Source organism: Cyrtonyx montezumae, unplaced genomic scaffold, assembly GCF_038088225.1.
Source record: "Cyrtonyx montezumae isolate F1298 unplaced genomic scaffold, pur_monq_1.0 scaffold_0, whole genome shotgun sequence".
Taxonomy (NCBI): Eukaryota; Metazoa; Chordata; class Aves; order Galliformes; family Odontophoridae; genus Cyrtonyx; species Cyrtonyx montezumae.
Window position 1 is genome coordinate 38,433,006 of NW_027071824.1, and position 15,498 is coordinate 38,448,503.

Below are 15,498 nucleotides of genomic sequence, written 5' to 3' on the forward strand. Positions count from 1 at the left end.
AGTATATTGTTACATCATAGCTGGCTTAATCTAAAGTTCAAAAGTTCTTTTAATTATTTTATAAAAAGATACAGGAAAAACGACTTCCCTTCTGCAGGGGCTGGGGACTGAATCCAGTATCTGTAAATAGTGGTATGATGCACAAAAGAAAGCAACTTTTGATTTTTTTTTTATAGCAATGGAATATATATGCAACGTTCCACCTCCTTCATTCAACCAAAAAGTAGCTTTTCCAATCACACTGTAACAGAATAGAATTTACCTAGAAGAATTTATAGAAATTCAGTTTGATACTGAAGGATCTATCTTGCATGAAGCACTATTAGGCTTATTGATGACATCAATACAACATTATTGTCAAAAAATTTTCAGACAGATCTAATCCAAGTCACTATCCAGATTAGCAAGCCATACCAACAAACCATGCTTGTACCAGAAAAAACACAAGCAGTATCAGAGGTGTTCTATCTATTAAATTTTTCTTAAGGTAACATTAACAAGTTTTGCACTACCCTTTTCAAACCTGCTGACAGATTCAAACTGCACTCTTAAAAATGATATGATCAGCTATGTTTTAATGCATACTTATGCTTATGTTTGCTTTTGTTTTCCTCATCTTTTTGCTTTGAGTATCAGACACATTTCAGCCACTGAAAAAACAGTGCAGTTATAAATGGCGTGCATTTGATTCAGCAGCCTGGAAAGACAGGCAGGCACATCAGATAATCTGATGTAGAAAGATATTGCATAAATCGGACATAATTCATGGTGTACACAATTACTGTGTTATGCCAGTTAAAAGACTACTTACCCTTCCTTTCAAACAGCATGAATGAATTTTTAACAACCAAAAGCCCTAAAATAGCAAAAGCACACTAAAAAAAACATCAAAATTCAGTTTCCAAAATATTTTAATTAGTTCCCAAGTCCAAATAGCCTCCACAACATAGCAGACAAAGAGTATTAGCTGGGAATACAAAATCCTAGTTTACTAATACCAAAGATGAACCTAATGGTTGAAGAACTGTCTTCTGATTCAGCCTGTTAAAGAGATGAAATAACTATGAAGTAAATCTCCCTAAAAGTTCATGTTGTTTAGCATCTATCTCTGGTTTCAGGATCATCTCCAATAAATATCAGTACTTTCTCTTAGTTAACCATACATAAACAAAATTCTCAGATTTCACACAAAGAATCAGTGATCAAGACTGCATGCAGCAGTCCACGCAGTAGTTGGTGTTTCAGTTGGAACATAGTCAAAATTACTCTCTCTGATGTATCAAGAAATGTTTTCAGTGTAGGGATTAAAATAATACACAAACATTCTCAAGTCCTACTTCATTTTATGTCTCAGACGATACCCTAATAATCTAGGTACAGAAAAAAGCCCTTCCCCTTGTATATCTGTTAGTTTTTTTACACACTTTCTCTTCTGGAGAAGCAGTGAATTTGGTTACCATTTTAAAGTTATTTAAACTTCTTAAATAATTGTTCTGAAATAATGAAAGCAGTTGAATTTTAACAGAACATTCTTATTTTCAACCTTTTTGCAGATTCAGGATTTTTCACACTGACCATCTAAATATTGAAACATGAATTCTAACTCATAAGCAGTGTCCACAGTGCATTCTTCAGTATTCTGCTTATATCAAACCACTGCATTCATATGTTTCTAGCTCCACGGAGAGTCCTTACTGACACTGAAAGAGTGATTTCATCATTATACATGATAAGATGGAGAACTTCTGTATATTTCCACTCTCCTAACAGGTACAGTAATAAGCTGCTAGTTCTTTAGGCAAATGATAAGAATCTGTTGGATTAAAGGCCTTATTCTCTGCCAGTAATCAGTAACTTGAGGGCCTTCTGTAGGTTCTGCACAGCAGTGCTCACATCTTCATATTGCAAAGCACTGCCAGCATATTTACAGTATTTTTGAGCTCTGGCAAAGTCTTCTGGAGTCAAACGCACTTCCCCTGCAAAAACATAATTATAACATTATTATGTTTTACTTATATTTGCAGTAACATTACAAAAGAAGAAGGCTGATACTTGTGATAATATTACAAACGTGACTTCTTTGTTTCTGGTATTTTAAGAAATCAGTGAATCTTTCAAAACATTGCTTCTTTATATAATCCAGTGCCTTTCAGATGTAAGTCAATACTTTTGAGAAAGATCTGATCTTTAGCTAAGGTAGCAAAAAAAGAACATTTTAACAATAAGTTATCTGTATTCAGGTAACAATCTGCATGAAACAAGTACAGTGTTTTTTGGTGCTACAATATAATTAGTTTCTTCTTCAGAAATAATACAATCATAGTTAAAAACTGTTCCCTCTACATTGGAATAAATTTTCCATGTGTAGAAACATTTCTCATCAAGATGTTTTTGCAAGTATTATATTTCTGTTTTATCCAAGTAATGTTCATGTTTCAATTTTAGGTAAGATAACTAGAAACAGGACTGATCCTCCTACATTTCCCTTCTTTTTAATGTTGGAAAAAAATTCTCATAAAATATAAAACAATTAAATGTCATTAGAATTGTTTCTCGACTTAAGTTCAAACATTATGAATTCTAATAATCACAACACATTCAGTGTTCTAGAAAGAATAGTAGGAACTTATAAAATATTTACTTCAGAACAACTTAACTTGTAAAAGATTGATTTTAATGAACACATTTAAATAATTATATGCAATACTATAAAAGAATAGCTTTCTATTTAATAGATTTTCCACACAGCATTTTATAAGCAATAAAGAGATTTCACAGATTGAGAACAAATGTACTTTTAGATGTACCACAGGTTTTAATATAAAATTGGTTAAAGAAATGGTTAGTTCTCTAAGTATAGGTTTCTGATGTTAAGCAAGGACATGAATATACTTCAGTGCATTTTGTAAGGTACAGCTACAGTTAGCCAGATCCTTTCTTTCAAGATAAAAAACTCTTGTTAGCAATATTGTGAGAACATTTACTGAAGTATCTGAGTTCTTATCAGGAAATACCTTTTATATTTGCTTTTCCTTTTCCCAATCTTACTATTATAAAACAGCTTAACAAATAAAATGGAAAACCTGGGAATATTAAAAACTAGTCTGGTTTGCTGGTTTTTAAAATAAGCATACCTCAATAAAAAGTAGGATGGTAAGTGCTTTCAAAATTAATTTTATCTTTTTCCTTTTTTTTTTAAATACACACTAAAAAATCATTTATTTTCCCATCGATAAATAAATCTGACCACAAATAACTTGAACGTTGATGCACACGACAACTTGGTGGGCTCGTTTTCACTGCAGTGAATATTAGTTTTACTGACGAATAAGTGAAACCACATTAAAATCTCTTTAAATACACAAACATGGGTAAATATGCGTGAGGGAGTGCATAAACATCAACATACACTTAGGTAATTTTGCAACCTAAATAAAGTCACAGACTAAAAGCAGCTGGGGTCAATCTGTGACAACATTACTAAACATCTTTAAGAAATCTGAAAGACTATGTTCCTCTCAAAGTGGTTTTATGCTAGAATGCCAAAAGAAACTACAAAATCATTCTTTAAAACCAGGCCAAGGCATCAGTCCACTATTCAACTAATTTACTGGAAGGAAGCCTAAATTCACCAGCCTAATCTTATTTTTGCAGTATGAGCTCTACTAATGTTTTGCTGGCATAAAGATTTATTTATTATGAAATCTACTTCAAATGCTATTATGACATAACTTGAGGGAAAAAAAAATAACTTCAAATTTATAAACCAAAGTTGACACAAGGTGTTGATCTTTCGATGTGTTCAGCGGTCTCAGCTCCTATCGAAGTCAACACCTCACAATGGATACTGTGTCCAGTTCCGGGCTCCCCAGTATAAAAAAGACAGGGATCTCTTGGAAAGAGTCCAGCGGAGGGCTACAAAGATGGTGAAGGGCCTGGAGGATCTCCCCTATGAAGAAAGGCTAAGTGAACTGGGTCTCTTTAGCCTTGAGAAAAGAAGACTGAGAGGGGACCTGATCCAGGTTTATAAATATCTGAGGTGTAGGGGACAAAGTGGTGAGGCCAGACTCTTTTCAGAAGTGCATGGAGATAGGACAAGGGGAAAGGGACGGAAACTGCAGCACAGGAGGTTCTGCACGAATGTGCACAAGAACTTCTTTATGGTGAGGGTGACAGAGCACTGGCACAGCTGCACAGGGGGGGTGTGGAGTCTCCTTCTCTGGAGATATTCAGGACCCGCCTGGACGCCTACCTGTGTGACCTGGTGTAGGGAACCTGCTTTGGCAGGGGGGTTGGACTCGATGATCTCTAGAGGTCCCTTCCAACCTCTATGATTCTGTGATTCTGAAAACAGCTGTTTTCTAGAATTTTCAAAATAATGCAAGATTTAACTATAATATCTGTACTTAAATCAAAAGTGTCATCTCAAAAGTTAGTAACTAACTTCAGTTCACACACTGTAAGAGTTAAACAGCTTTACAGAAAAGGAGCAACAGTCTTAGTGGCCAAGATGAACACGTGCCAAAAACATGATCTTGCACAGAAGGCTGGCTAATGGTATCTCTAGCTGCACTGGGAGGAGAACTGTCAGCAGGTCAAAGGAAATAATTCTCTCTATCTACTTAATACTGGTGAAGCTATATTGCAATACTGTGCCTAATTCTGGTCTCAGCACAAAGTGAGACACAGATCTAATGGAGAATACAGTGAAGGATCATTAAGCTGATTATGAACCTGGATCATCTTGAATGTGAGGAAAGGCTGAGAAAGACAGGACTTCTGCTCAGAGAAGAAAAGGCTTGGGGGATACTTATCAATAAAGATAAATAAATGAAGGGCATCAGTAAGGAAGATGGAGCAATAGGCTCTTCTGGTGGTGGTCGGTGACTAGGGTGGAGGCAACAGGCACAAACTAAAAATGGAGGCTCCAATATGCATAGTAGGGAACATTTTTTTGATTGTGAGGGGGCGTGAAGACTGTCATAGGTTGTTCAGAGATTGTGGAGTCTCCCTACTTGGGGATCTTCAAAAGCCATCTGGATATGGTCCTGAGCAATCTGCTATAGGTGGCTGTGCTTGAGCAGGGGAGTGAGACCAGATGAACCTAAAAGTCCCTTCCAATCTCAACCAATCTGTGTCTTGAGCTGTAAATGCCCAAGAATATTAAGATGAGAAGAAGTATACTGTACTCACTCTGAAATTCACATCTGAAATTATTAGTAAATATCACATTTAATTTTGAACTGACAGACATATGGAATCTGTAACTAATATTAAAAACCATTTTTGTTTTACTTTAAGAGAAACACAAAGTAAAAACAAAAACTGAATTTTACTAGGCATGCTGAAAATTATGTTGAGAAAGAAAGCAGCTTTATATTATAGTATTTTATATATCTGCATCTCCCTGATATCCTTTGCTATTCATCAAGTTTTCTTTTTCATGAAATTGTTCAAATATAAGGCAGATGATTTAAGAATATTTAAAAAACAATCAATATCAAAATAAATACAGTGATGGCTAATATAATTAATGTTTATCAAATTCTGATGCTCTTTTTTTTCCTGTTAAAGCAGTTAAGACATTCAAGAAAATTCCTCAAAGAGTTTCTGTTAAGATCATGAAAACACATAAAATGTATTTATTACTTTTACTCTGCACATGGAAAAGCAAACATTATTATAAATGCAACAAATGGTTTCTCTATTCTAGGTCACCTATGGAAGGAAGCATATAGTAATGTAAGAATATCTTATAACAACTCTGTGTAATACAATTATGAATGAATTTAGTGTTAGCAAAATCTAGAGGTAACAAATTTGTAAAACAAATTAGAACAGAATTATATGAGAATATAATACAAAGTTCACATAGCTCTGCACTTTGCTAGCAGAAATAGTATGCAATGCATAATTGCATAAGCTGTGATGTTTTCAAAAGCCAGTGTTAAACTCTAAAATCTGTTCTCACAGGAGAGGGCACTTATTGCAGGACTTGTGCTAACTAAAATCAAAGAAATACTCTAACTAAATTTTCTTTTGATAAATATTCCATGCTTCTCCACATAAGCATTAATCAGATTGCTTCTCCCATGTTATGGGAGGGAAAGAAAATATATAATTTATTTTAAAAATATACATTTGATCTTCCTACCACAGAGTCTTCCAGGAGTATGTGGAATATCCTGTTTGGCTATGTCTGTACGAGTACATTAAACAGTGCCAGGGAATGTGTCTCAGCACTTGAACTTGACTCTCTACACTGTTGAACTGCTGGAACAGATTGAGGTTTGGTTTTGGCCCACGACAACTACCACTTTCCCAAACAGTTTCTGGGCACGATTCATGGTTAGAGCATGCTAAAGACCATTCAATACTGGCAGCCTTGACAAACTACCTAGTTTAGAAGGTTTAAAAGTTTAATAGTATGGATGTGAGCTGTTCTGTGCCAGCAGCTCTCAATGTCAAATATTTTCAGGCATGTTTATTTTATTAGCACAGATACAGGTATTTTGTCTAAATTGTGGAGTAAATGTACTTTGCATTTACTGTATGGACCTGCTGGAGGGCAACAATCACCTTTCCTTCCCCACCAAAGGCAACTTCAGTTCTACATGAATAGTGCTTATCAAGGTTTAATCTCAATAGGCAGCCAGGATAGATATAGTTTATCTTGTAATTCAGGAACTGGGAACGGCTCCTGGGTCCCCCAGTTTAGCAAGCCTGTTGGGAAATACTGGCATTGCCTGATCTACTTTCAGGATAAGGAACAGGCGCAATATCATGGGGCACAATATTGTTGGTATAAAAAATGAATCCTTCGTAGTACGTTGAAAATTACGTTACTCTTACTATCTGAAGGTAGGATGTTTTGGGTAATGACCAGACATATGGCAGGATGGAGACAGACAAGGAGCCATGCTTTCCATTGCTCTCAGGACGTATTGTTCTATTCATGTAAGCAAAACTGTTACTAACATGATCTTTATATCTTCTCTAAGTCCCTCCTAACTGACAGCTTATTCTCTAAGCTTTCACAACCATGGATCTGCATGAGCCTTATCACCTCCCAGGGTATACTTTTCCAAAGCATTCTCATAATAATCTAACACCTTATGCTGTTATAAGATCCAAACTTGTGACAGAAGATATGTGCAGAGGAGGAATGCAGTCATGCGAATACTCAGATCAAGTTAAAGATTCATCACTCCACTTAGCAAGGGTCTTACTATCCTAATTACAGTATAGCAGTAATTATAGATCATCAGAAACATAGGGTAGTATCTTAGTTCACTCAAATCATTTTCATTTGTATCCATACATTTATTAAATCAGGTTACTACAGGCTAGAGAGAACAATGTTATACTATCCAGACACCAAATAATGTAACTTCTAATACTTAATGAAGAGTTAAATTTTAATTCAAAATTATGACATTTTTGTCATCTAGAATTAAATATTCAAGCAAATAAACTATGACCAGAATTTTCACAGTATTTATCAAAAAATTTAGAATTACTTTTAGAATTACTGTCTAAATTATCTTGATCAGTTGATTAAGTATGAAAGTTTTGCTGCCAAACTTGCTTTTCAACTAGCAATTACTAAGATAAAGATTAAATAAAACCTTTAGCTGTTTACATTATGCAGCAACCAAAACTCCTACTACAAGCCCCCCAGATTGTGAAGCCGTAAGCAAGATTAAATGGTTCAGTGGTTGGAGGTTTTCAATAAAGTGAGCTAACTGAAACAAGAGACATTAATATGACAGAAACAATAGGATGTATCTTTTGTTATTCACAAGAATGCTAAAAGCAAATCCAAATATTTCAAAGATAATTACTGTTATTTTTCTTTCTGAGGCATCTCTGACAAAATAGCTCCTTAATATATTAGGTCTTCAACATCCTTAAGCATTCCTATGACAAATTACTTAAGTCAAGTTAAACAATGAATTCCTGTTGTAGCATTCCACCAATTAAAATGCTTTTGCAGTGAAGCTGGTATTTTTGAATACAGAAGTAAAATTCATACAAAATAGGTTAGTAGTGACTCTACATCAAAGAGGAATGACATTAAAAAGATAAAAATCTTGATTAAACAGTAAATCAAAATAGCATCATCAGTAATGCTTCACTGTATTATTTCATTTAACATAAAGATTACTTATAATTGACAAGCAGTGCTGGTACAGAACATAGCAAATGTACTGCAATAGAAAACATCACTGGAATGTTTTCCTTGATCATTCAATGAAATGAATAAATACTTCACAAGTTAACCCTAAAGAAGTAATTTTAAGGAAAGAGAATGTGTATTAATTATCAAAAATAGAATTTAGAAAGGTTATCAGAATACAGACTTTGTTGAGTACACCAGAACCTTATCTGAGAACAACAATAGAGAAAGTTTAACACAATGCTAACTCACTGGATTGAAAAAAAAAATCAGATAACACTATCGGAAAAATACAATACTTAGATGATGTCCATTCTTTATAAAATTTATGAATTGCTACCATTCTGGTAATGGTGACATGATTTCTCAAACATCTTTAAGTGTTGCAAAATAAACTATGAGGAAGCTGGAGGGACAGGCACACACCACACAGCACATTCACGCGTGGATGACACAAATGCCACCACCTTACCTGCAGACTGAGCACTGTAAAGGGAAGGATCCACTAGAGGAATATTTTGAGGAGCAGGTTGAATGGTATTAGTTGTCACTCCTGTAAATCAATGAAGACAATTACAGCGGGGTTATTTCTGTTTATAGACTTTACAAGTATGCCAACAAAGTAGGAAAATAAGAACAGGTAGACTTAATGATTCAATGATTCTTAACTTACACAGCAGACGGCTTCTAAAGTCTGGAAGTTTGTAGCAAATAAAACCTACACTGCTATAAAACCTACACTACCTACCAGAAATGTTTTAACAATTCTGAAGAATTTACAGGTTCACACTCAATTAATCCACACAGTATTTCACAGAAATTTAGCTTTCAAGTGTTAAACAAATTAAGAAAATATTACTGCCAAAAGACACTGTTTTCCCTTGCATATTAAGGAAAATCTGCTAAGGAACAGTATGGCAGTTTATATTTTACCTCTTAATATTTGATACAGACTATTTTTAAAGCCTCATGTCTGTAATCTTACATTTGCAAGCTAAGCCCCTAATTCCTTTGGAAACAATTGGTGAGAATAAAGAAGCTAGATTTGAGAGGAAAATGTTGCTAGAAGAAACAACACAGTAGAGTTAAAAATAAGTAATGCAAAAAGAGTATTTCAACAAGCACCATATTCCATCATTTTTTAGATCTGGCAAAAACAAATAGCAAAACATTTACTTAGGCAGAATACAAAAAACAACCCCCCAACCCTCCCTTCCCCCCCGCTCCCCCCCAAAAAAACAAAAAAACAACAACTATCTGAAGGATTTCCCTTTGATAAAGCTGAAAAAAAGAGCATCCTGAACTTCTCATACGGTGAAACATTCTTAAAATTACATTCTTAAAAGTAAAATAAGGGGATGTGTGAGAAAAACATTGTTCTTTTGACAAAAAACTACATCTCAACAATCAAATGATCATCAGGCGAGAAATCAAGAGCTTCTTACTTGCTAGTCTTATTATTATTGTACAGCAACTGGAGGTGGAAAAGTTGTATGTTCACAAATTATCTAAAAATAATACTTTTAAAAAAAATATGTAATGAAGCTTTTGGAAAGAACTTTGACTTTTTAGGAACATTTTTTCTAGCCAAAATTGATAGAAAACAAGGAGTAGTAAATACATTTAGCAGGGTATTTCCTACTGAATTTTTACAGTATTACTGTGTGAAGTTGCTTTTGCCATAAAACATAATATTTTATTTTATACTTGGTGGAAAGAAGGCTATCATAGAATTTGCCTCTCAATAAAGGCATACATTTGCCTGTGATTTTGATATACCTGTGTTATGAGGTACTTCAGCTGGAGTATTGGCTGGTGCATGGGCACCTGGTGGTACTTGTATGCCAGTGAAATTACTAGCTGGTGTGTTTGTGTTGCTAGCTTCATACGTAGATGATGATGATGCTGGTTGATTTGTTCCACTCTGGTGAGAAGAGGACCCTGCTTCTTCTCTTTCCAGATCTGTTAAGATGACATAAAACAGAAATGCATCCAACTCTTTTGTCCAAACACTTGAAAACTACTTAGCAGAAAAACTGACACCACCACAATATGATATAGAACATTTAACAAACAAAACAAACAAAATCACTTATTATCGATTTGGCAAAGTTAAAAGGCAATCTGTTTTTGAGAATGAGAGTGGTAGAAAACATGCTTTCACTGTACTCAGTACCACAGTTAAAAGAAATTATCCCAAATTTCTTGCCCATACTTAAAACTGTTTATTCTAACCCCTATGATATTCTATTGCCCTTATCTATCTCTTTAGTTCCATTCTGATTTCTCTCTACATCATGACTTCTTATTCCATATCTGCAATCCCTTGCCCCATACTTGCATACGTCTTACACCAACTACCTTGTGATCTTTTCACCAAGGCATTATTAGTACCACCTTCAAACTTCCTCAATAGCTAGTTCAATAGTTACTCCTGCAAAAGTGGAATGCTATCCAACTCCAGTTAATTCCCACTACCCCTTGATTTCCTTACCCAGGAATGCCTAATTCCAATGCTAGTTTTTTAACTCCTCTCCTTTCTGGTTCTCCCTTCCAGCCTCCGTGTCTGGACCTGTGTACGCCCTGTCTATGAGCCTGGAGGCTTTTTCCTATTCCAGGCCTGTCTAGAGAATAGACAAGTTTCCTCCTTATAAACGCCAGCTTCCTATCCACAGTGGATCTGAGACTCAACTGCAGGCAAGTCCCCTCTGTTTTAGGATTCCCCATGGAGGTGGAATCTTTGGAGAATCCAGCTGTAAAATTCTAGCAAGTCCAAGTACGTGTAAGTTGCAACTTCTCAAAGGCTCAGAGCATGGGCCAAATGCAGAAGATTTTCTTATAGACAGGAAAAGCCCATCCCTAGGAACAAGGGAAAGAAAAAACACCCAGTCTCCTGCCAGCTCCTTTCTCCAAGTTTTAAGCCCTCACAGAGACTAATCCATCTCATTCTCTCTGATCTCTTCTCAGAAACAATAATAGTGACTGAAATTAATAAAATGAAAAACAAACCAGAAAAAAAACAAATAACTGTTGGCAATACTGGCCATGGAAGATAGGAACTCAATTGGTTGAAGTCTGGCAATGTTAAAAAGAAGCAAAAAAAAAAAATTGGAAGTATTTGCTATGTTTAATAGCAATCCCTTGAAAAGGCAAATTCACAAGAGTGCAATATACTTTTATTCAGGCATATGCACGAAGATCACGCTCAAACGTTTGCTCATTGTGCAACTGTCAAATGTTAAACTGTATTAAACATAAAAGTAGCTCTGTTTAGATTAATGCTTATTAGGTATTTAGAGTGTCCAAATGTCATCAAAGCATAGTATGTATTCTTTCCACAAAGTAAATATTTAAAATATTATTATCAAAGATTAAATATTAAGACTACGTTGACTTATGTGCTTGAAGTATTCCTGAACAGTTTTAATAGTGGTGGTAAATAAAACGTTTTCAGGCTGGTGGAAAAGAATTTTTTAATTCAACAAATTGCTTTTATCCATACAATTCACGAGAAATATAAACATTTTCAGGGAATGCATACTAAAAAAATCACAGAAATAATTTCTCAAAAAACCAGTAATATCCCAGTGTTCAAACTATTTGCAATTTTCTTAAGTATATTCAATCCTGGTCTGTAAAAGAGTAACATAAAATGCTTCATATTCACTCTCAGCTCCAGTCAAGTTTCTTGACTTGGAACCTCATCGCATGTTGTGCTTGGATCTTAGTATAAAGGATCCATGGAATCTTTAGATTTTCCTCAGAACCACAGTGTACCCAGACTATCTGTTTTGCAGTTTGTCTAATCATTAAAGCTAAGACTTTTTGAAACAAATCTGATATCCCTAGCTCTAAAACAAAGTTACGTCTATAAACACTAAAGATTCTCAAGGTCTAATGGCATTCCTTGTTAACCATACAGATTCAATCTACTAAATTTCTAGTAAATCTCAATGTCTCAAACTTAGCGATTTTGAGATGAAACCCAATTCACAGAAATAAGCAGCAGGTACATACAGAAGTGGAACATGCCTCAAAAAGTTAACTTTTATGTTTTGATATGAACTGTGACAGAATTTGTAAGTATAAAAGATGTTTAAAATGCTCAGAAAATTTTCAGTGAAATCAATCCATTCTCCAAAATCTAACCTGATTTATATTTCTATGGTCTTACTATACAAACACACACCAAACTTGGACCAACACATTTGGATATCTAAAATTAGCCTCAGCAAAACATTATTATCAGGTTTTTTTTTAACTGCTACATAAAGTTTTTCATCCACACTGCAAAATACAGAGACAGCAAAATTCAAGAATTGATCAGTTCAGTTATTACAATCAATGATGTCTCCATTTTGAAACCAGGATTTTGTGGGTTGACAGGATAAGATAAGTAACTAAACCACATTATCACTACATAGGGGCACATGTTTTATATGAGAAGACTGTATGTTGAGTACAAATGTTTCCTCAATTTTGTCCTCACTGGAACGTCTTCTTTACAAATTACTGTGCCTTATAGGACGCAAAAACATATTGTACAGTGTAACAAAGCACCAAACTAATTTAAATTCAACACCTCAGGGGACTAAATTGAAAACTAATAAAATTTACTATTAGTCCAGAGATTTAAAAGCATATTTTTTGTCATCGTCTAATTTTATTTTGAAAACTTTTTATTTTCGTCATTGTCCTGCAGTGTCTCTCTCTAGCTTGAGATGTTGCTAAAAGATACAGAATGTAAGAGAGAACACTGCTTCTCTCTCTCCCCTTCTTTTTTTCCTACCATGTTGAGAAATGAACTGAAAAATCCTTTCACTGCTCACATATTTCTCTTTCAACTAGTTGTGACTGTAAAGGTTTCCTGGAACTCTGCAATATTAATGTAGAATATGTTATATATTGCAATGAAATTAGTGAGAATACATTTTAATGTAACTATACAGTGACTATTCAAGAAGTTTGTCCTATTAGAAATTAAGATTTTAATTTTCTCATTAGTATAAACTCTTTTTTGATGACCTGGGGTTACTGCTAAGTGACCTTTATGTGTACCCTAAAACTTGTATTCCAAATGTATTAATAACTCATGCATGTCATTTTAAAGTTTCCATGGTGGCAATCTGACAAAACATCCATAAATCCAGCAGAAACATACAAAGCATGCCTATGTTACTGTAAAAACATCTCCAAGAGTTACAGTATAGTTTTCAAGAATCACAAAGAAAATAACACTTTGGAAAAAATATGGTAATTTGTCAAGCTATAGAGACCTAGCTTCACTCTGTTTAAACAGACTTTTTCCACTTGCAAAGGAAGGAAGAGAATGAGCAAGCAGAAAGGAATGGGGAAGGTCCAGTTGTACATTCAAACAATGTTTCCTTTCTTCTTATGATGCACAAAATAAGAATTGACACTCTTTTTTATGTGAATCTTTAATAAAAAATAATTAGCAAAAATTTTATCTTTTTTGTGCAAAGCATATGGCCAACTATGCTACAGAGGTAATTTCCAAAAATGAAGAGCAAAAAGTATTTTTCATTTACTTGCTCAGAAGATAAAAATTACCATATGAAGTATAGCTTAACAAATAGAAAGATTCTGCTGAATTGGATATATTGTAGACTTCCTATGAACACTGATGTGATAATTTTATCTCATTCATTGTGTGCATCCTTCTTTGTTTACAAGTCACTTGGATATGAAGCAACAGTCTTCATCTTTTCACAATACCACTTTTAATGATCTGCGATGTAGACTAAGGTTATAAGTCTGAATTCTGTTTTCCCTCCAATAACACTTTCTTCTGCAGTCCTGAATAAGTCAGCTATTTTGTCCTGCACATTAAGAAAATGACAGAAGAGTCTGTCTACTGCTGCTGAGATTCAGTTATTGTATATGAGTTGTGTAAATAATTTTTTGTAGCAGAGCAATCTTTCCTTATAAATATATATATATATTTCACAATTAGAATTCACTGTATGCAATCCAGTGAGATTTGTCCTTAGTTATGAACTTAACAACTAAAAATGACTCATTTAAAGCTAATAACATCCACTATCAAATATATTTTCCTCATATCTTCTCCACTGAATTTCTAAGAAACTGGTGTAATCTGTCTCACAAAGATGTGGTGATATCTGCACATGGAGTTGCATCATAGGTCTCTCACTGCAGCTGCAACAGTGGTTAAAAAAAACAACAAAAAAACAAAACTGCCTTGAAAAAGATCGTATGTTGAAGAAAGATTAAGTTGATAATGCTTCATTTGAGATACAGCTATGCCAAGACTGAAACATAAAACAGTGGGTAAGATAACCATTCCAGTGATCAAACATGAAGGGTATCTTTAAGTACGGAAAAAATAATAACCAGTAGCTTGGTAGTCAAACTGTAACATACTCTATTTGATCACAAATATTTGAAATTCTATTTCATTTTTTTCAAGAATTATGTTCTCCATTTAACTACAAAATATTGTAGTTGGCATGCAGGCCATTAGATACTTCTCCTTACTTTATATAAAATAAAACCTAGCAATAAACATGGAAGGATATTCAGTGCATATTTACATTAAATTAAAAAATGACTGATCTTATTTTTTTCCGAACTGTAATGGTGCATCAAAAATATAAATTACAATAAGAAATAATATAGTGGAAAGACACTTTATGGACAGTTTTGGCTTAATTTGAACCTCAGAAGTTCCTTCATCTAGTCCTTTCTACCTATTGATCCACTCTTCTAGATACAAGTGAATGATTTTTAAATAATCATTAAAAAAATGATGACTGAAAGGTCCAATTCCTTGTTCATAGCAGTGCTAACACAGATCAGATTGCTGTAGAAAGATCTCACCCCTGAATCAAAGTGATTGATTACTTTCTATAAAAGGTGAGCTAGGAATTAGTAAGACCGTCAAGTCTTCTACTTATTTCTACTCTGCTCAACATCAGATAAAGGTGGTCAGATGTATCTCCTTTTCCAAGAAAAAAGCCCTCAGTTCTTCAGAAAAAAAAACGGAAATACACACCAAAAGTCTCTCCTTCCATTCCAATAGGTCCAGGCTGAGGAGTTTCTCCATTTTTCAAGCAGTTATGAATGTATGCTGCTTTCCACCTGGCATACTTTCTGTGCTGAACATTCTGGGAAAGGAAAATGGTTAGTTATTTTAACCACTCACTTCTGTGAATTAATGCATTCAAGGAAGTAATATAACAGGTTGGTACAATGGAATATATTTTTTTCTACTGCTTCTCCTTTCATTTTTGCAATAATTTTGAGTCCGAGATATTCCATCCAGCTGTGCGTATACA

The 15,498-nt window shown here is 34.4% G+C and overlaps 1 protein-coding gene across 4 annotated transcripts in view; it reads right to left on the reverse strand.

Moving 5' to 3' along the window:
- Nucleotides 1–412: 412 nt before the first annotated feature.
- The window catches only part of VTA1 (vesicle trafficking 1), a 59,765-nt gene continuing 44,679 nt past the window's right edge, over nucleotides 413–15,498 (reverse strand). For 3 of the 4 annotated variants that reach the window (XM_065732993.1, XM_065732983.1, XM_065732975.1), the window contains 4 exons: nucleotides 15,216–15,327; nucleotides 9,959–10,141; nucleotides 8,652–8,732; nucleotides 414–1,976 (listed from right to left, as the gene is read on the reverse strand). In XM_065732993.1, coding sequence (XP_065589065.1) covers nucleotides 1,831–1,976; nucleotides 8,652–8,732; nucleotides 9,959–10,141; nucleotides 15,216–15,327 — 522 coding nt within the window. In that variant the 3' untranslated portion in view covers nucleotides 414–1,830. Of the gene's footprint in view, nucleotides 1,977–8,651; nucleotides 8,733–9,958; nucleotides 10,142–15,215; nucleotides 15,328–15,498 lie in introns of all 4 variants that reach the window. The other variant, XM_065732967.1, reaches the window with a different exon arrangement.